Source organism: Pempheris klunzingeri, chromosome 6, assembly GCF_042242105.1.
Source record: "Pempheris klunzingeri isolate RE-2024b chromosome 6, fPemKlu1.hap1, whole genome shotgun sequence".
In the NCBI taxonomy this organism is placed as follows: Eukaryota; Metazoa; Chordata; class Actinopteri; order Acropomatiformes; family Pempheridae; genus Pempheris; species Pempheris klunzingeri.
Window position 1 is genome coordinate 9,641,381 of NC_092017.1, and position 21,394 is coordinate 9,662,774.

A 21,394-nucleotide genomic window follows, 5' to 3' on the forward strand; every position below is an offset into this window, starting at 1 on the left:
GTGTGTTTACAATGCACCAATACTGAAGGCCTCTCTAACAGATTCACGCCTTCAAACCTCTAGAAAAAAGCACAGAGGAAGAACAAACCATGACCAAAGTATGGTGGTCAAAAGTATGATTAGTCTTAAATAAAAATAGACATGTCATTCCGCTGAATAGTTTCAAAAGCCAATAATTGGGAACTCAAGTTTGGTCATAAAATTAATAAAAAACCAACCAGTTCAGCTTTAGATAATTCTAAGCTTGCCTCGTTGCTTTCAATGTTACCTGACTTCTTTTTTTAAAATTGCACCCCACAGAATTACACAGTCAAATAGTAAGATCTTCACAATAATACTGAACCATAGCAGGAACACCTGCATCACCCCCAAAAACAGACAACTGCGGTGTGCTGTTAAAGCCACTGCATTTTAACAATAAACAAAACGGTCGATCTCAGTACTACAGGTGTTGTTTCATCTCAGGCTTTTCTCCCCGTGAACAGACCGCAGTGAGTTCAAGTGGCAATTAAAACCGTCCCCCCGCGATGCTCAAACCTGGACCGTGGTATGATCTGGACACCAGGCAGACGCTGTGACTTCTGACTGGTTAGTTAGCAGCCACTGTGCGTGACTTGATTATAAAATGCACCAAACTATGTACAAGAGAGAGACAGGAACTCATTCTACTCTCCATAACAGCCAATACAGCCGGTAACGAGCCTGATCAGGAACATCGGAACATGACGTGGGGCAAGTTGGCACCCTAAAAAAGGATGACATCGGTAAAACTGACTCTGAAAATAGCACATGAGCATCTTCCTTCAAAGAAAAGACAAAAGAAAGCTGAAGTCAGATTAAGCCTTAGTGGTGCTTGCATAATGTACCCACCATGTAAGTGGGTAAAGTTTATGTGGGACTGGCAGAAGCACTAAGCACCAACACTGAGGATGTTATTCTCTTCCATCAGATCAGAGAAACCGATGTTTGACCATGATTAATGCTTGCAGGAAGTTTCTGCATACCTGACTGTGGAAACTACACATATATTGATTAAAAAAACAATGGCGGTAATTAAGTACTTTAGCGGGCCATTGGAAGGATGCTTTAGTACACTGCATCAGCCACCCAACAATACTTGTGGAAATATTCCTCTAAAAGCCATTTTGACTGAGTTTTTTTTAAAATCGATCTCTACAAGTGCTGCTAATACAAGAACCTCTATGAGGACACTGTTAAACCCTACTTCAGTAGGAATAGTAACTCGGTTCAGTCTTAAGTGAAAGAATCTTAACAGTACACTAACTCTTAAAAAAAATAAAATAAAAATAACAGTGCTTGCATGCATAACTGTGCATGTAGTAGGCGTCTCCGCAGACCTCCGTGTCCACAGTGTTTTATTGCACAATCTCTGGCTTTGCTGATGCTGTGCTGCTATCCATTTCTGGCTGAGATGTAAAGGAAAACTAAATGAAGAGAAGTCTGGTAGACTTTGCTAAGACTAAAAGTTTCATCCAGACAGCTTACTGGCATCTGGATAGTGGCATCTGGATAGGTCTAAACTTTGCATTTTTCCTTTATAGGTTAACATGGATCACACAATAACTGCTTGAACGAGCTCCTCAATGGGCAATGTTGTGCGGACAACACAAGGCCTACGTATGTATGCCCAGATACGACGTGCATCTTGCAGTTTCATCACTGCAGCACAACAACCGATGGACCTGCAACACTCTGCAGTCACCTGGACCGTCGGCGGGTTGTTGAAACTAAGAACAATCATCAGAACATTTCACAGTCCACTAAACAAGTCAGTTTGGTCACGTCTTAATTAATCTCCCGTCACCGCTGTCTAATGTTATCGTCATATCCGAGGTGATGAGTCTGTTCCCGTGTCTCTGTAAATGTCTCCTCACATTTCCATTCTTCAGTGCCTTTGCATAAGCTTGGTCAACACCCAGTGTGAGGACAGTCTCCATCTAAATGTGCTCATTTCTGCACCCACAGAAGGACAGATTTGAATATAAGTGACGTGAATCAAGTACTATTGGGGCAAAGAAATGTTTTTTAAACAAGCAACCAAAAGAGCCCATAAGTGCTTGTTTAAAGGCCAGCCGACGGGCTTGATGCGTCGACAATCAGCCCCCGCACATAAAAGACACCATTATCATCGACCGTCTCCATTTGGTCTCATACTATACTCTCATTGGCAGACTTCTTCATCAGTTTGGTGGAGAGCAAGGAATGCTGGGAAGAGTTAGACTCCTTGGCTTCAGGAATGAGCAGACGTACTTTCTGATTTGTTCTTCTCCACTCAGAGTAGAGCTGACAGTGGTAACGGAAGGACACCTGCAGAGACAACCAGGTGAGACAAGGTGAGACAAGGTGAGACAAGGTGAGACAAGGCAAACGGAAGTAGGAAATCAGTCATGTTGAAAGCAAATTAGCTGCCAATTTTAAAACTCGAGACGTGCATTACAAGAGTACTATAGTCTTACCAGTGTCCACAGGACATAGATGGTGAAGAGGGCGATGGTGAGGGCTATGAGGCCCATGGCCTGCAGCCAGCTGCCCAACTGGAGATGGTCCTGAGCGCCCCTCAGACACAGCCAGCCGGAAATGGCTGCTAGGGGCGTGATGAACAGGAAGCACACCATGTCACAGAACAGCGTCCTCTTCTCATTACGAGGGCCGGGGTCCCGTAGCCACTGTGGGATAAGAATTAAGAGACGGACAAAAAGAGAAGAGGGAGGGCATGCAAAAGCGAAAGAGAGGTAGAGGGACAAGCAGAGGAGAGATCTTCCGTCAATCGAGAACAGAAAAGAGACACTATAATAACAAGCGAGCAAGCAAGCAGAAAGATGAGATGTAAAAAAAAAAAAAAAAAAGCTACTTCTCCTTCACACATGTTTATATGCATTCACAAACAGCAGCCCAACCATGTGGCAGACAGACAGAAAGATTGGTGCAGACAAGGCGAAGGGCATTGACCTTTGTTACCTCTGTGAGAGGCCTCGGTCGGCGCTCGATGCTGAACTCGGTGTGGCAGAGCTCACAGTAGCTGGTGTTAGAAGACGACAGCCACTTCTCCAGGCAGCTCTTGTGCACCGTGCCGAGGGTGCCCGTGCAGTCGCACGGAGACAGGAGACCTTCACTGTTGCCTCCTTCGTGGCAAATACGGCAGATGGGGCCATCACTAGAACAAAATTACATTAAAAAAGGACAAAGTGAATTCCGGACCTACTCAGAATATAGAAAGGACCTCCAGATGTCCATGTCCTGCATATTTTTCTCATGTAGATTTAAAACGTCCTACAGGACTTCTTCCCCAACAATATGAAGTGTGTGTGTTGTACCTTTGTGCGCCCACAGGTTTGAGCACTGAGGCGAGCAGTCGTCCATCTATGGCTGTGACCTGGGTGACGTAGAGCGCTTGGCACCCGTCACCGCCTGCTTCCTCCACATTCTTCCACAGGCCAGTGCTGCTCGCACAGTCACACAGAGAGCCGGGCAGGTGGCAACAACCCCCTGTCGTCATGGTTACAGTGGCCAGACACTGGCCGTAGGACGAGGGGGTGGAGATGACAGTGTAAAGGGTCTGAGGCGAAAGGTTAACTTGGGGAGCAGGAAGCTCAGACTTTGCTCTCCACTGGTTGGAACGCCAAGTTTCTACAAACATAAAGAGAAACAGAACGTCAACTAATGTCCTTCTCATGTAAACATCATCGGTGGGTGAAAGGAAGCACATTTACTCAAATCCTGTATTTAAGTAGAGCTTTGAGCTACTTGGTCTGGGTTGAGTATTTCCATTTGATGCTACTTTACTTTTACTTTTCCTCCACTACACCTCAGAGCCATATATTGTGCCTCTTACTGAAATCATTTTACAGCTCGAGTTATTTTGCAGATTCAGAATATTGAGATAAAATATAATCGATAAGAAACATAATAACCTCTGATGCATTATTGTAGCTAAAGCTACCCAGCAGTATAAAAAGCAGTATATCCTACACACTGATGCATCTAAAATGATAATCAACATAAATTACTTTTGGTACATACTATACATACTAATAGAGATGATTAAATGAGTGTTTTTACACTATGGTGTCTTATTGAAAACTTCACCACTAAACAATAAAACAATATAATAGACAATAGAATAAAATCATAATACGGACAAATATCACTCAGAAACTGAAGTAAGCTGATATTTATGATATTTACATGCTTCCACAAGTGTCCTCCTGCTCGCTGAGGCTCTCTTACTACTAAATGTTACAATATTCTGTTTCACTGTTCAAGATGAGTGAAATTAGATATCATCTGAAAGCAACAACAATCATATTACCAACAGTATTGTGAAAATAGGATTTTGTCAATACTATCTTGTTATGTATGGTATGTTCTATATGCTCTTTATTTTGGGACAAACCTAATCTGAAAGCGTGCTTTATGTACCACTAATTTCCTGCCATGCGGGAGTAACTAAGATTATCTTCAAAGACATTCTGTCATTTACAAGAAAGCCATCAGTTTGGAGGTGGGCCAATTTGCCCAAAGCAGCTGCTAATCCATTATAAAAGCGAGTGTGATTGTCAGCGGCAGTGAGTGTGACGTGCAGTGGACAGATAAACAGCTGGCTTCCCTCAGATAACCCCACGCTGAAGATAAGAGGACAGCCTGTAGTGCATTTTGTCTTGCTGTTTCGATCATTATTCTGTACAGTAACAGACCAGTGACAAATGGATATTTCTGAGTGAAGTGTTTTCATTGTGAGAAGACAATAGATACAGTAGACAACACTAGACAATCTAAAACCAAAAAATATGTCCGACATGTGTGTAGGTAAAGTGTATAACATACAAAAGCATACTGTATATGACAAGACAGTGGACACTACTGAGCCTGCATGTGCTCATTCATACCACACTGTTCTCATGTTGTTTTTTAACAAGGCAGGTGGTGCAGAAATTCTTGTGTTAATTTATGTGATTTTGTGTCTTTATACTATCTTCTCATAGTGAATACAATAATTTACACTCTACAATAATTTAAAAATATCTCTGATTATTTAAATGCCTGGTAAGGTCTAATCCCATCCACAAAAACAGACCTGCAATAATTCCTACACTTGTCAAGGAAATGTTCCATCTTTGTTCACACCTATGTAAAAATACCAACGCCTGGCCCATTACCTTTCAATTTAATCAGTGTAACATCACTGCTTATTATATCATACTTTGACCTCACAGAATATTTGTCTTTTCAGCTACACTCATCTAACATCACAACAGTGAACACTGTGATCTTGTCTGTTACATTAAATATGCAGCCCTCACAACTGTGATGTTACACTAGCTGTTTGTAACAAATCCCAAATGTCATATAAACTTGCTCACACTTGGATTGACACTAGTTATCCAGGACTGTAATGCTTGGCAAAGCTCAAACTTGAACTTCATGATATACAGGTTCCTGGGTAGGTGGCCTCTTAAGCCATTCAAATCAATGGCAAACAGTATTATGTTGTTATTATTGCTGATAGAGCATGGGGCCATGATTAAGAGGCACAATCCCTGCCCCAGATTAAAGGTAGCCCCGAAAATAAGACAACAACAACAACAAGATGTATTAAGCTACTGTTTTAAAGCTGGTGATGTGAACGCAGGCATAAAACCGGCCAAAGCATTTTCACGTGAGATAGAGAGAAACATGAATGCGTGTCATTAAAAACTGATATTTATTTTTAAAAAGTGACAGACACACGTGTGACAATAAGTGTAGACACATTATGCTATGAAATGTACTTCGGTTTGCTGAATAACTTCGGTGGTTTGAATTTTCCGTGAGCAGCAGCTAACACATCTGTTATCACTGCATCCAGCTGTTGTAGCTCTGGTCCAGACTATTGTCTGGAGCGCAGGCTGTGCGTCGCGTCAACATAACACCCGACCATTGCGTGGTGGTCTACATTAGCTGTGTTGTAGTGACAAACTTAGACATTATCCATTCAAACACGTCCATTCTCCCTGTCCAGCAGACAGACACGGTCTGCTGCTGCCTGTTACAGCTGTGTTGTTTGCTAGCTGCCAGCTGTCAGTAGCCACAGAAAGCTGCTAGCCGTTCCCCTGCTCTAATAAAATAAAATAAAGCTAAAAAGCTCTACTCACCCACTCTCTTCTTCTTACAGATATTTCGCAGCAGTCGGCATTATCGCCATGATAATCCTCCTCGACTCATTTTTAGCTGTAGCGGTGTGTGAATTAGCAGCATTGGTCAAAGTGCAGCGCAGCGCCACTAGCTAACGTTAGCCAATGCTAAGCCGCTGAGCTCCGTGCTAGTAGCCAGCAGCCCTCAGCTGACTACCAACAGCAGGCCAGACTTCCGCTTTCCCGGGGCTTTAAATACACCCCTGAGGCTCATCATCAGCTGGCTGCCTCTGCTGTGGGGACAAACACAGCCCGGACGAGTTCAAGTGTGACTGAAAATAACAACAGCTTGTCATGGAGAGAAGGGGGGGGGGGCGTTCACGGACCACATCACATGCGCAGCCCGGCCAGGAGAAATAAACACGACTATTATGGTTTATGTGATGCGTTTTAAATGGAAAACAAATACAGAGATTTTCACGACAGCGTCTGACAGTTTATAAGACTACGTTACACTGCAGAAATAGGTCAGACAATGTCTATACATTTTACTTTACAGTGTCAGAATGGCTGATCTTTTACCCGCATGATGAATACTGACTCATAATTATGATTAATAAAGCTTCTGTTGCTCTTTCATTCACCCTTATCAGACATGTCTACCATGGTGATTTGGACAAGCAATGTACATTTTGTTTTCCAATGATTCACATATTTTTATAATGTCAAATGGTGGCAAAAAGGAATTCACATTGACAATATTTGAATGAAGTGAGTGCATCTAACCAAACTACTGGACTGTGTCAGGTGCCATAGATGGAGGCTGTCAGATTTTTGTAATTTCCACTATCACCATGACCATTAGTCAGTTGACACCTAAGCTGCTGAACAACAACATTAAATTCAGGGTACACTGAATGAGTTATGTATCCAAAAATAAGTCTGTCTGCTATATGGTCGTGTGGATTAGGTTTATTTATGCTTCAGTATTTTCTGTGTAATGCAAAAGTAGCAAAACAAGTTTACATTGCTGCCATTACATATTCTTTTGGAGAGAGATGCATTATTTATCGAATCGAACATGTGAAAAAGAAGGATATTTCAGCCAACCATATAAACACTTTGCATTTCTGATTTTCAGTTTCACTTTCCCAACAAACGACTGTTTGTGTGGCTGGAGCATTGAATGAAGAGCAATTCAAATTATACAACCATCTGTATCCATTTCCCTTTAACAGATACCACATTCAAATGACAGTGAAGATTGATTAATCACATGGGAGGAAAATGGTGTTTACGACAAAAAAAAGCACTACATATCGTGCATTTCTCTGCTTTTCAACCAACAGGAAAATTTTACCTGATAAAGATGTTAATTGTATTTTTGAAACATATGGTGATTCGTTCCACTGAAATTATTGGACATTAAGTGCAAAGAAGATTTTCATTTGGAGACAGCCTGCTACAAGAGAGGGGAACACAAGGCTCGATCCAGGCTGATACCATTATATCACAAATAATAAGTCACACAGCACAATTTATAACATTACTTTAGCTATACAGCATTATTAGCCCCCGATTGGTTTGCCAAATACAGCTATGAAATGCGATCTTAGCAGCCTTGAATGCGCTTTAATGAGAAATCCTAAAACGGTTAACGATTGCATCCTTTGGTATCTTTGTGCACTAAGATTAACACACACACACACACACACACACACAAATAAAAACATTTCATTTGTTTCACGCTTGCCCGTATTGAGTCAGTCACAGCCAGTCTGGTCCCTGGCTCATGCTAATTTCATGCCACAGTGGGCACAGGGCTCAAAGAGGAAAATTAAAATTAAGAGAGGCAAATAGAAACTCCAGACAGAGTGCACATCAATACTCCAGTGGTACCTTCTTCTCATCTCCTCTTCTGCGCCCCTGCTGCATGACAGGCAGAATCAGGTCAACCAGACATGAAATTGGGATTCCTCTGTAGCAGATCATGACAAACGTCTGTATCAGTCAAGCTGAGAAAAGGAGGCGAGTAGAACCCATTTGAAGCTCTGATGCACCGGCCTTCTGATCCCTCACCATCCATTCAACAGGAGCGGGTCAATGGGACCATAAAGGCTGGTTGATCACAAAAGAAATTGTGGTTTACTACAGCTTTACGAAGATCAGCCTCATAACAGCAAACGCTTCCTCCCTCTCCAGGCTGTTTTAGACACGGGCTCTTCTGAAATCAGAGGAAGAAGACAAACGAACCGAGAAAAAACAAAAAACAGAAAAAACCAGCGAAAAGGAATGTCGAATGCACAGGTCTTGGTGTGAGAGACTTCTGAACCCATGAGGGTGTCATGATGACAGCAGCATGACAAGTGAAGTAAACCAGAGGTGAAGAGAGGAAAGACTGACAGAAAGTCAAACAAGAGAGGAAAATGGGAGCATCACAGGCTTTGGCAGCAAGGGAGTTTGCTGCCCCTCTGCCCGTCCATGGTCGGGGGGAGGCTTATGTCCACTACATTGTTGCCTGGAGACTCATCGTGTCCTGATCTGTCCGATATTTGCTTCTGAGATACAATACGGTAGATTTCTGTGAAAGAAAGCGGTGACTGTTCAGTAGAATTTTATTCAGAGATTCACAGTAAGTTGTACGTTATATCTAAATAGTTTATCACTTTTCCTACCTGTGAGAATGTTCTTAAAGGCCTCTTCTACATTGGTGGAGTCCAAGGCGGAGGTTTCAATAAATGAGAGGGTGTTCTTCTCTGAGGATGAGGAGGAAAAGTGAGTTTTGCACATTTAAGCCATTTAAATGGACGTTAACAAGGGATGGCTTAGATAATAACTAGTATTATCTTCAAATAAGCGGTCTTGGGTGGTTAAACTGAAGATTTGTCATACGTAAATTACTCGACTCTAATTACATGATTCTATTTAAAATGCAATGCAGTTTCCCCAGTGGCAGCACTTAAAAAATGTACCTGCGAAGGCTCGAGCCTCATCGGTGGGCACTGCCCTGAGGTGGCGGAGGTCGCTCTTGTTTCCAACCAGCATGATGACGATGTTGTTGTCAGCGTGGTCCCTCAGCTCCTTCAGCCAGCGTTCAACGTTCTCGTATGTCAAGTGTTTGGCGATGTCGTAAACTAGGAGAGCCCCGACGGCCCCCCGGTAATACCTGGTGACAGCATAAACCAGACGAATTCAATACTGTACTCTACTGTTTTAATTCCAGCAGCATCAGCATACAAAGGTTTACACACTCACGCTGAGGTGATGGCTCTGTAGCGTTCCTGTCCAGCCGTGTCCCAAATCTGAGCCTTTATCGTCTTGCCGTCCACCTGGATGCTGCGGGTGGCAAACTCCACCCCGATGGTGCTCTTGCTCTCCAGGTTGAACTCATTTCTTGTGAAACGGGACAGCAGGTTACTCTTCCCCACGCCAGAGTCTCCTATTAGTACGACTGCAACAAAACACACACAGCATGAGTAACTCACAAACAGTAGAAGCTAAGTGCTGTGAAATCATGCTGGAGCCAAGCATCCTGTCCCTCTATCCTTGTTACATGGTACTAAGTCAGTTTATAGCTCAGTTTCTATTCTCAGACTTTTATTTCGGTTTATTGTTTATGGCTTTCACAACATTTAACTCCCTACTTACCACCTTAGTATGCTTATCTCTTTAGTCTTGTGATTTATGTATCGTCAATTTCCTGAACGCATTAACACATTATCTATCTATGCTGTGATAAAATACTGATTGAAGGTGAACAGAACATGTCTATCGGTATGTTACCATACTCTTACACATTTAAATTGTGTCGTACTGCATAAGGCGTTAAGTAGAGGCCAGCTGATAATGTGATCAGGAGCTGCACAGAGTAATGTGTCAGCAGCAGTGCTGCTCGGTGTTTGACGATGTCAACAAGTTAGCTAAGTAGCTTTAGCTTTAAATACCTCGTAAAGTGAACCAATTTTATATAAATTAACATTCCGACTTGGACGACAGATGCCCACTATTGAGTAGCTTGCAGTTTCAGGGGAACTTCATGTCGTCTCAGGTGATTGAGTTACAGGAGGCCAAGTAGCTACCGTGTTAGCAAGCTAGCTTACTTGTTACCTGACGTTAGCCTGCTAAGTCACTACCGTTAGCTGCCACCCGTGGGCTCGCCGATTGGTTCCCACGGTGGAGGTCTATACAACTAAAGACCAAAGTGTTGTAGCACTGCACACAACTAGATTAGTTGATAATAGTAATTACAGGGTTTGCTCGATTACCACTTAGCTACTAGCAGCGCTAACTTTAGCATTAAGGCTGGCTTAGTTGACTTCCTCAGTTCGTGCTGCTCTGGTCGAACTTTTACAAAGAGGACGAACACGCTGTCACTCTTCCGGCTTTACAGAGGAAATTACCTTTGAACAAGTAGTCGTATTCATCATCTCGGGTTCCCATTTTAGAAGACTAGTTTTTGTACTTTATTTAAGTACCTTGTCCACAAACAACAACAACCCTTCCCACCGGCAGCTAGTTCGCACCACCTTCATGCAAGAGATTGTGCACGTGAGCTAACGAACGTCGTTTTCGACCAATTGGAAACGCGAACGCCTTGACTGACACATGCACTGACCAATCAGCTGCCTTCTTTGAAAATGCTGACCAATCATCATGCACTGCAGAGCACACGGCAATACATTACACCCTTTGTTCTCCAAACTTTGACGCCCTGTGTCTCCATGTGGATTGAGCAATATCCACTACACACAGCTTCACAATGTTGTCTAAAGTTAGGAAACAATTACACTCCGAACATTTATTCTAACGGCTTAAATTGCTTTTTTTTATTTTACTCAGGGGTATGTAAACATTTTCCTGCTCAGAATAAAACTATTTGGAAAAAAGCAGATAATCTGCAGCCAACCACATAATCTAACAAAGGGCCTATGTGGAAATAAGCAATAGAGATGAGTGGCACTGATTAAAGATGGATGGAATATGCAATGCTGTGTATTAAGTGGTCCTAAATATACAGTTAGCCCACTGTTAATAAAGCTGGTTATGCACTAGAAAATATATTAGTAGTCTATTTGTACTCCACTGTATTTCACTGTCACCTCATTCTTTCTTGGTGGGCACAGACATTAGTAGATTGTCATTGGTAGGTAACCTAGACTTTGAATAATATTGTTCAATACACAAATAGTAGGATTTGTGATTCCTATTCTGGCGCGCTGGTTGTCTAATCTGTGACTGTTTTCTTTGGCAGAGTTTAGTCTCTACTGGTCTAAGTAACTTTATCTTTGAAGGGCTCAGAATGACCTCAAGTCATTGGACTTTCCCCATCTCCCCCAGCCACATTTTCAGATGTCTGTCCCACTGGCAGGCCTGACAGTGATGTCGCTGGGCAGGTGAATCCAGGCACAAATTTTCAAAATCTAATAAGCAGATTGGCATATTTGTTACCATCCCACGATAGCTGACTTTTGCGCTGCCTGCAGGCAATAAGTCTTCGGACTGCAACACGTTGCCTTCAGGGGCTGTTTGCAGTGAAGAAACAAAACCTAAAATGTGGCAAATATGATGGGAAGTTAAAATCACATACAGCAGTAACCAGTAGCTATATGAGCTACATACTTGATGTACAAATGGAGCATTGATGGCATACCTAATTGCTATTTGGTCCCTAAACTACAGCAAAACTTCTGTTTGCACATTTTGTCTGAGATGACTGGTATGAATGGCTTCCCATTTCCATTTATCATGGATGTCTGATGATTTCAACAAGGAATTAATAAAAATATTGTGTGACATCATCTCCACGGACAACAATTCATAGAACTGCTTTATTTTGTATTCATTCTGATTGAGTCCAAACACACACACATACAGCCATCTATTTATCCTCACGTATAAATAGATGAATATACACAGATATACATAAATACACATTTCTGATATGCATATTCATTTTGAAATCATGCTATGTCTCTGTAAAGGACTCTCCCTATTGGATGAGGGCACACAGCGATTTGAAAACACATACACAACACAGCTGAACAGTTGGAAGAATCCCTATTGATTCGCATGTACAGTAAAACCCACAAATCTTTAAATTTTGGATATCTTACAAAGAAACAGCTGTGGTTTATGGACCATAAATATACAGCAGCTGCATCTCAATAAACACACTGGAGAATATGGTACAGTAAATCATGTAGATTGCAATCATTTCTTGCCCAGCAGCAAAAATAAAACCAAATAAAAATAATATTCTCCGATTCAAATGGAAAATATATTTGTATATCTTTATATATGTATTTATAATTTTATGTACACATTCTCAGGAGCACAACTATGAGAAAGAAAAATAAATACAACAGCACAAGTGAAAAAAAGAATATAACGAATAGGCCTACATGTAAAAATTGTCAATAAGGCAATAAAAATGAACTTAAACGCTAGACTGTACAAAATATTGCTGCTATGGTCTCCATCTGATGAACAACAGCAAACTGATTACTACTGGCCACTGCACATCATGAGAATGAGCTGATTTCTATTTTGCAATGTCCGACATTGATGTGTCCTCCTTTACACACAAACACACATAAAAACGTACCATCCAACTGAAGAAACTGCTTTTGCAGTCAGATTTTTAAAAAACAAAGTTTGTTGAACTTTATAACTTAAGTCTTAGTTGAGAGTCCTAAGATGTCAGCCACAGAGAGACTACAGTAAACACTACAATGACTGTGATTGACTTCACCAACACACACACACACACTTGATAATCCTAAACATAAACGCTGTCTAAATATCAGCCTGTGTGAGCGGAAACGAAGATAACGTGATGTATGTTTATTTGGCCTCTATCACTAGTTCATCTTCAGGTCCTCTTGATAAGTGCAAACAACATTCAACCCATTTACAAACTGCTGTGTCTCACCGAGTCAACACTGCGACGCACTGTGTTCATTCAAATATACAGATAACAGGTACGATATTGACTGCAAATACTACAGCTGATGCTCTACGTCTACAAACATCTGAAATGTCCAGTCAACGGATTTCTTATTGTGAGGAGGTGAGGGCGACCAGATGTAGCAACTGTCACTGATATGCTGATTATTTCTCCACTTCAAAATCAAAGAAAATATGAAATTCTGTTGTTATAAATGATTTGTGTGCATCTGTCCACAAGTAGGGCAACACTGGAAGACACTGTAATGGTGTGAAGATTACTACAACGACTGACAATGTCTGCTGCCTTTGTGTTGCAATCGATGCTGAGAGACGAAAGCCTCGGCCGTTTCCGCGAAGATGTGTAGTGTAAAAAGTAGTAACACTGAATTTACATGACGAACACGTGGTGTAAAAAAAACAAACAAACTGGGAACATTACTAAAAAGCTGCAGTGATGAAATTATCAAAACAAGTATGGAAGTTCTTTGGATGCAAAACAAAAAACATTGAAGCGATTCAGAGTGAAAAAGTACCAATTACAGTGAAGATTGGAATAAAATACAAACAGACAAAATAAATAAAAGTTCACAGTAGTAAAACAGTTCAAAGTTCAGAAATATATTTTTTTTTTATATAAATAATAAATTATTCTAAGAACTAAACAACTTCTGATCACTGAATATATCCGCTAAAGAAACAATGTGTTTTAACTCTTCTCTCTATAAACTGCATATATTCACTACTGGTAATGTGAGGATGACAAACGAGTGTAGATGGTCTGTTCTGATTGGCCAAACGATGGTTATCAATGTAACTCCAGTTCCACGAGTGCAGGCAGAGCCCTCCGACACCACAGGCTTGACCACCATCGATGGGTTATAAGAATTGGGTACTGAAGGCAAAGATGGAGCCTGTTCAATCCAATGAGAACTGCTTTCCTGACGCATACGTCAATAAAAGTCTCTGATATCTGGCCTACTGAATATGTACAGTAGTGTTTATCCCATCATTCATCTGGCCCAGTTGCCCCGGTGATTGGCTCATACTACAGCGGTGATGTCATTCAGAAAAAAAGAAGACTTTCTGGGCTTGTGAAAAGTTTTACAAAGATTAAACCCTCATGGCTTAAGAATATACAATACAAAGAGCAATAAATCACCACATTTATAGCTGGAGTCGTCCTGTCATCTGTTTCACAGGTTTCTTTTTAAAATGGTGGTGTTTGGAGGACATTTTTGTTGCAATACCACGAGTGGCCACTGGAGAAAATTTGAAGTATCCAGTTCTTATGATACACCCATGATGAACACTCACTCCCCACTCAGCACACTGAAATCTACATGCAGATGCACAGGTGGACATCACGTTTGTCTTTAAATTGCTGAAAGAAAGCTGGATGCCAGGTGAGGGTAAACCCAAGGAGGGTCGGTGGGCACATCCTCATCAACCAAACCACTACACACAAATTTCAGAGTGCTTCTCTGCAGTAGTGAGTCCGTAGAGCCTGTCAGAGGGATGTGACTGTGTGAACCAGAACAGACTGTGCCTAGAAAAAGTATCCGCCCCACTTGGAAGTTACCATGTTTTTTTTGTCTTAAAACATTGAATCAAGTAGGATTTAAAGTTACTTTTGACCCCGATCACCAGGAAAAGATCCTTTAATGTCACAGTGAACACAGACAGTGATGAAAATGATCAATTAAATGTACTTTCTTGTTTTATACTGTGAACAATTGCACTTTCCTTGATCAATGTTTTGCACTTTCCAACCTCTCAGTCTTCAAACACTGTACACCTCTTTTCAATCTTAAAACACTTTCACATTTTTGTAATTTTTTTATATTCATTCTTTTATTTAAAATTTCTATTCTATGATTGTTGACTTTTGCAGAACTTGTTCATTTTGCACCAAAACACCAAGGCAAGCTCCTTGCTTACGGTTACTGTATTTATTTTTCTCTCTCGTCTTCTACCTCTTGTGTTCCTTTTTGTACTAGTAGATAAAAAAAAAAATTAGTGGCCTCACTGTCCACCGACTGAGCCTTGACCAGAGGGAACCCTGAGCGACAAACTGCACACTTCCCACATCTGACCTGGGCTAAGGGCGGAAAACTGGCTGTAGCCAACAACTGAGTAGCTGGTGAATGTATCTGTCAGTAGCTGGTGGAAGTAATAATCCAAAATGTAGAGACAGATTAATTCCAGTATTGCAAACATAGTCGTTAGTAACATGAGGCTTGCATCGCATTTGATTGTATATGTACCACTTATAGTACTTATTCTTCACCACGGTTGTGTCTCATGATTTGTTGACATGTAAGACTTTCTCTAGAGATTTTTAAGTGTATTTGACCTCCTGAAAACCTAACAACAACTCTTCGGCGTCATGACAAATACTTTCTTTTCCCATCTGTGTAAAATTATGTTATGGTCTGTGAGTGTTTCCATGGATACCGGCTGCATCATTTGAAACAATTGATAATTCTCACCTATGAAACCTCATAAGATGACAGACTGCACACATTTAAAGACCAAAAGGTGAAGTTGTTCAGATAGCAAAGATGGACCAGCAGTTCACCGGCTGTGAAACAAGAGAGTGACGTCCTGCTCCGTGAAAAAGAGGCCTCAGGGGACCACTGAAACCAGAGAGGAGACAGGGAGGAGAAAACAAACCCTGCTCTAACAGTTACAGAAGCAAGCAAGGCGGACAAGGAGGCCTGACGTGTGATGTACTGAATGACGAAAAACAAGACATGAGCCTACAGGTTTCTTCTCAGCAGCAAAACATTCATGAGCTAAAAAAAAATATCAAAGAATTAGAAGTCTTTCAGCAAAAATATAATGAAATAAAGGAAGAAAAAAACTCTTCTAAAGGAAGAGGGTGCCAGTGGTGTGGTGAGGGCTCAAAGTATCCAAGAATCAGAAATGCAGAAAAACATGGCCAACACAGAGGCCATGATGAAAGCTCTGCAAACTCAGATTCACGTGCTCAAATTATGCACATGTAAATATTTTTCAAATGGAGTGATGTACTAACTATGTTGGGCTATGAGCAAACAGATTTCTTCCCAGCAGCAAAATATCCACGAGCTTGAAGGAACTATCAAAGAATTACAAGTCTTTGAGCAAAAGTCTTAGGATGAAGAACATTTCATGGAGTAAATAGCAGCTACAAATCACGGAGCTCAGAAAAATATCCAACAAAAACGCATCCTTGGAGCGAAAAAATGCTGCTCTGCATCAGACAATTAAGGAGCAGGAACAGCAGGCTCTGAAAATGATGGATGGGTATGAGGAACCCACTGAGCTTAAGAGGCTCCATGAAGCTGGAGATCAGGAGTTTACCACAGAGCTCAAAACCTTGACTGAAAACTACAGAGTGAACGTTGAGGTGGAGTCCACCAGGCGAAAAATGTGACACCCTGCAGCGAGAAAATAAGGAACTCAGAGAAAGTCTCCAAAAAAGCAACTCCTGGAAGAGGCAAAATGCTGCCCTGTGTAAGACCCTTCAGGAGCAGGAGGAGCCGACGCTGAAAGTTATGGCGGGTATGAAGACACCATGGAGCTTAAAAAGAGGCTCCATGAAGTGGAGTTCAGGAGTTTGAAGGAGTGGAGGCTGAGATGGAGTCCATGAGGCAAAAATATGACTCCCTGCAGTGAGACAATCAGGAGTTCAGAGAGAATCTCAGAGGTAAAATCTCAGAGAAAGCAGGAGCAGCTGAGGGCGTCACAGCTGGAGCAGAAAAGACTTCTAGAGAAAGAGCTGCTGCAAAAACTGAAAGAATAATGAAGACATTGAGCTGAAACAGCAGCGCCATGATGGTGAAATTGACTTGCAGAACTGTAAGCTCAGCGTCACGGAGGCAATGTGTGAGTCAGCCCGGCTTCACAAAGAGGTCACCACAGTTCAGAAAGAGGCCATTAACGATGAAAACAGCGCTCTGATTCGTCAGATCCTGTAGCTGAGCAGGAGGCTCCTGGCTGAAAAAAGGTCATCTATTCAGCAGCAGCAGCAGCTTAGTGCTCAGAACGAGGATGAGCTCTGCCATCAAGCAGAAACGCTCCAAGTTCTGCTCCAGGTGAAGAACACAGAAAATGAAACCCTCCAATCCTAAATCCAGTCTCTGAAGGTGAAACTCCCCGAGAGGGCAGACAGAAGCAGCTCCCGCCAAGGGAAATGGCAGTCTCTGTCACAAATACCCCTGGCTTTTTGTTTCTGAAAATTTTACTGGTTTTGTTTACTTGCCACATCACTAACTCCCATGTCCGTTGAGATCCTGCCACTCCCTCCTGCCCTGCAATCACCTCATCTCCCTCATCTGGTTTTCTCTGTCTATTTCCCCACCTGCATCAGTTCCTCAGCTTACATAAATCCACTGTATTCTCTCACCAAACTGCACCCATTTCTTAGCAAGAAAACAACCATTATGTGTATATATGTGTGTATATATATATATATACACACACACACACACAGAATTAGAACTGAAGAATTCGATATTAAATACTAAAAATGACATACAAATCTTGTGAAAAGAGGGATTATTCTGGTTATTTTAGTAAATCATTAAGTCTACTGCTGAGTGACAGTGAAATGCTGTAAACACTGTAATCTATGCAGCATGTCTTCTTCTTGAAACAGAATTAAACTAGCTGAAGTGACCTTGCTCAACAGTCATTCATACTAATTGGTTCTGCTGACCATAAAATGGTGTTTGTTTTGTATGTTTAATTAACTAAGATCACTTCGTACAGTTGTACCTTCGACATTTAAGGCTCTTCTTCTGTTTATCAGTGTCAAAAAAGCCACGTTGAATCTCTGTGATTGAATATTAGAAGAAAACAAAACACAAAAACTTCCAAGGGGGGCGAGCACTTTTTGTCGGCACGGTAACTTACTATGGCCTTTCATGTATGTAAAAACATATAAGACTACAGCCGTATACACACTACTGTATGCCACACATACACATTATTATTCAATTGATATAATTTTCATTTGTCAAGGGTGAAAGGCAGGGATGGTTGGAAATCAGTGATGTTTATCACTGTCAGTGATTTTTTCCCCCTCTCTGGTACTCAAGTCACTTTTCACCTCAGTGTGTTCAGTTTCTGTATGCATGTTTAAAATCCTGGTTCAGACAGAGATCCTGCTGCTACCGCTGAGGTCTGGACGTCAGACCGATGAGTCCTCTCCACTGAGACGTTCACTCCTCTCTGCCAGAGAACAGGGTTTACTGTTGGAGACAGACAGACACAGAGTGAATGTATTAGTCAGAGCATACTCATTTTTATTTCCCCAGCGGTGTAAAATGTTTGTCTTCTCATGTGCTACTTGCTCATGATTGTGAAACAGTGAACTAGCTAATTAAAGTGTATTTATGAAAAGAAGGGAAAACAGGGGAATAGGAGCAAGCACAGATTTCATAAACACAGCAGACACCCCTGAGTAAATAAGATATCTTCATGTATTACACCTCAAAGTGACAATGGAGGGGAAGGTTTGGACACGGCCTGTAGTTTGTTTTGGTTTTGGTGAAACATCTTGGATCAACTAGTGCTGTCAAGTACACATTTCCTGAGCCAATATGAAATATTCTAATTAATCCGTATCAGCTACACAACTCAAATTAAAATTCGGGTGTTTAACTTCACTTTGCTCTCTCTTCTCCAGCTGTTGTGTGTTGTAAGCACACATCATCTATAACGTGGAGCGGAGAGGGAAGTTTTTCAAAAAGTTAACGAGTGTCTTATACTGGAAAATGAAAGAGGTCCAGCAGCCAGTCCCATTTATACATTTACATGGAACAGGGATAAAGTTATGTTTGTTTAACAAAGTTTAATATTTTTCTTTACATGTTTTATTGCACATCTCAATAAATGACTTGATCTGGAACGTCAAAACTTGCTTGGGACGTTCCTTGTGTAAAGATGTGTCTAAGAAGATGAGAGAAAAATTGAGTAGAAAAAAAATAAGCATCAATGGTTGATGACATCTTTTAAGAATGCAGCATATTGTTCAGTACGGGCAAATGGTGCCAAAGTGAACAAAGCAGATGAGCAGCCTCCGAAAGAAAACCTCATATGAAGGAAAACAGTCTGAGCTAAGTGAACTTTGACTGTCTCATATGTCAGATGTGCCTGACAGGCAGGCAGGTGGCGCAGTCTGAGGAGAAAACATTTTACATAGCACAGGAAATAAACTCTTATCTAATAAAGTCTGTCAGTAAACTCAACTCTACCTAAATTGCTTAAAATTAATAAATGAATGCATTAAAAAAAACTCACCCACACTGACCAAGTTTAAACAACATAATGTCCATATTGTGTGACTCCTCTGTGAGTTTAAAGTGTACATCTTTAGTGTGAACATCAAGCAGCATGAATTGTGGGAGTGTGAGTGTAATGGCTTCACGCAGGCCGATGCAGTTACGGGGGGTGTGGTAAATACTGAGCGGCTTGTTGTTGGAGGGACACAGGATGGCTGGTCGTGGACTAAATGGTCACGCTGGCTGCGAGTGACCATTTCCACCCACTTATCAATGAGGAATGAATGCTGTAATGTGGAGGTGGGTTTGTGGATGCAGAGCGAGCCTACTCTTGGAGCAATGATGGACTTTGGATCCCAAGAAGCTTATTCAAAATTTACTATTGTAGAAGCTTCGCATGCGGGTAAAGTTACAACTGAGCCTTTCCATCCTATGTGGCCCTGAGTAAAGAATCACTACCAAACACAGCTCAATTTATTCTTTGTCTAAGGGATTTTCCTGTACTTTACATTTTAGTCCGATGCTTCTCACTTACTGTCTCTCTTTCCCAATCCCCATCTGGCAGGGCCTTAGACTCTGAGCCATAGTGTAGCGGAGAGTACACCCAGGTCCTGTCCTCTGGAGGCTGTTTTTACACACCCACCACAGCAGAGGGGGACAGAGGAAAGGCCAGAGGCACAGAGACAAGCAGCAGGGGCAGGCAGGAGAAAGACACAGGAGATCACAGGAGAAGAAAAGACAAGACAGGAAATGAAAATTAGGGATGCATATAGGAGGAAATGTTGCCGAGAGACACTGGAAAATGTGAATTGTTGACATATCAAGTAAGTGTCAAAATGTTAAAAGTGATTAAAAGGATGTGTTAATCCTTGTGGTGGTTAGCAGACTGGAACACAGAGATGAAAATTTTGGCAAATAACAGGCTGAATCAGTGCAGAGAAGTGCTGTAAAGCATGTAAATATTATGATGGGCCTTACTGCCCTGTGATTGATTCATATGTCATATGTTTTGCCCCATTTGGACGAGCTCCAGGGAGGCAAAGTGAAGTGTACAGAGCGAGAGATGAGTCGCTGCATCAGCCAAACGGGGAGGATGAGGAGCGGGAGGGAAGTGGTGGGAATGGGAAGAAAGCCAGGATGCCAGGACAGTCAGACACAAAGAGCATCCTCAGTCAAAGCAAAACACAAGAACAGGATGTTTTTTCTTTCACTTTCCAACAAGCAAAAGCGCTCTTTGCATAACGCCTCTAAGAGCTTCGGTCGGTTCTTTGTTACTGAGGTTAGCGGCCTTTTAAGGGAGGGAAGCAGCTGTGGCGTGGCATGTTGGCGATGGTGACGGAGGCGGTGTGGGTTGATGCCACACGCGCACACATACTGTATACACACACAAAGCACAGCACGTTGCCGCTAACGTGCTATCCACGCAGGTGCAACAGGGGATGATGCAGGCTGACAGTGAGTGAGGAAACAAATGGAGATTTAAAAGAAGATGAATGCAAGAGCAACAGAAAGACGGACCGTCAAAGACGATGTTTTTTTTGTTTACCCCCACACATCAGTCTCTTCACTACAGGGAAGGTAAGTATTTTTTTGGTTTCAACATAATCACAAAACTACCTTCTTTCTACCTACTTTCCCCTCAACACTGTAATCATATGTTTCCTCAAACCAACAGTCCAACAGCAGCAGACTTGGGACAAACCTAATCTAATACCAGGAGCACGACCACCTGCAGGACTGGTGCCATCTAACTCACTTCTCACTTACTGGCCGAGTGGACTGGCATTTCCTCCTCTGTCGGAGAGGAGAGACAACCCAGGTCCTCCCATCAGGAAACTGACAACAACAAGGGGGGAATGTGAAACAGGGACAAACACGAAGAAATATGAGAAGCTGAAGTAAAGTAGAGTGGGACAGAGGAGAGAGGAAAGGCAATATAACACACCAAGCATGCTGAGGTGAAAATGGAAAAGACTGTTGTGTTTGTAATCCAGCAGAGAAACACTGGATGAGTCAGTGGTGACGGATAGATTCACAAGTCTGGCA

The 21,394-nt window shown here is 41.8% G+C and overlaps 3 protein-coding genes across 4 annotated transcripts in view; all 3 read right to left on the reverse strand.

Annotated features, from left to right (window-relative positions):
* Window positions 1-1,538: 1,538 nt before the first annotated feature.
* Window positions 1,539-3,549, reverse strand: marchf2 (membrane-associated ring finger (C3HC4) 2). Of its 2 annotated transcripts, none has more exons than XM_070832468.1 (4): window positions 3,336-3,549; window positions 2,980-3,175; window positions 2,478-2,687; window positions 1,539-2,328 (listed from the first exon to the last, which is right to left on the reverse strand). In XM_070832468.1, the coding sequence occupies exons 1-4, from the start codon at window positions 3,515-3,517 to the stop codon at window positions 2,170-2,172; spliced, it is 747 nt and encodes a 248-aa protein (XP_070688569.1). In that variant the 5' UTR covers window positions 3,518-3,549; the 3' UTR covers window positions 1,539-2,169. The 2 variants fall into 2 exon arrangements, with proteins under 2 accessions (XP_070688569.1, XP_070688568.1); XM_070832467.1 differs by having other exon boundaries at window positions 2,971-3,175.
* A 3,033-nt stretch (window positions 3,550-6,582) lies between these two features.
* Window positions 6,583-10,649, reverse strand: LOC139202348 (ras-related protein Rab-11B-like). The gene is made up of 5 exons (XM_070831798.1): window positions 10,532-10,649; window positions 9,387-9,582; window positions 9,104-9,297; window positions 8,807-8,887; window positions 6,583-8,712 (listed from the first exon to the last, which is right to left on the reverse strand). Exons 1-5 carry the CDS (start codon window positions 10,569-10,571, stop codon window positions 8,567-8,569), a joined length of 657 nt encoding a protein of 218 aa, XP_070687899.1. The 5' UTR covers window positions 10,572-10,649; the 3' UTR covers window positions 6,583-8,566.
* Window positions 10,650-17,797: 7,148 nt separating this feature from the next.
* The window catches only part of pip5k1ca (phosphatidylinositol-4-phosphate 5-kinase, type I, gamma a), a 41,954-nt gene continuing 38,357 nt past the window's right edge, over window positions 17,798-21,394 (reverse strand). The window contains exon 17 of the mRNA XM_070831601.1: window positions 17,798-18,316. Coding sequence (XP_070687702.1) covers window positions 18,314-18,316 — 3 coding nt within the window. The 3' untranslated portion in view covers window positions 17,798-18,313. The remainder of the gene's footprint in view (window positions 18,317-21,394) is intronic.

What these genes read in the sequence shown, in the direction of transcription:
- marchf2 (XM_070832467.1), bottom strand. Translation starts at nt 3,517, where the DNA reads ATGACGACAGGGGGTTGTTGCCACCTGCCCGGCTCTCTGTGTGACTGT. An exon ending in AAACCTGTGGGCGCACAAAG is followed by an intron (nt 3,176 to 3,335) that starts GTACAACACACA and finishes ATTTTGTTCTAG; the next exon opens with TGATGGCCCCATCTGCCGTA. An exon ending in CTCTCACAGAGGTAACAAAG is followed by an intron (nt 2,688 to 2,970) that starts GTCAATGCCCTT and finishes CTTATCCCACAG; the next exon opens with TGGCTACGGGACCCCGGCCC.
- LOC139202348 (XM_070831798.1), bottom strand. Translation starts at nt 10,571, where the DNA reads ATGGGAACCCGAGATGATGAATACGACTACTTGTTCAAAG. An exon ending in TACAGAGCCATCACCTCAGC is followed by an intron (nt 9,298 to 9,386) that starts GTGAGTGTGTAA and finishes TGCTGTCACCAG; the next exon opens with GTATTACCGGGGGGCCGTCG. An exon ending in CTTTAAGAACATTCTCACAG is followed by an intron (nt 8,713 to 8,806) that starts GTAGGAAAAGTG and finishes TTTCTTTCACAG; the next exon opens with AAATCTACCGTATTGTATCT.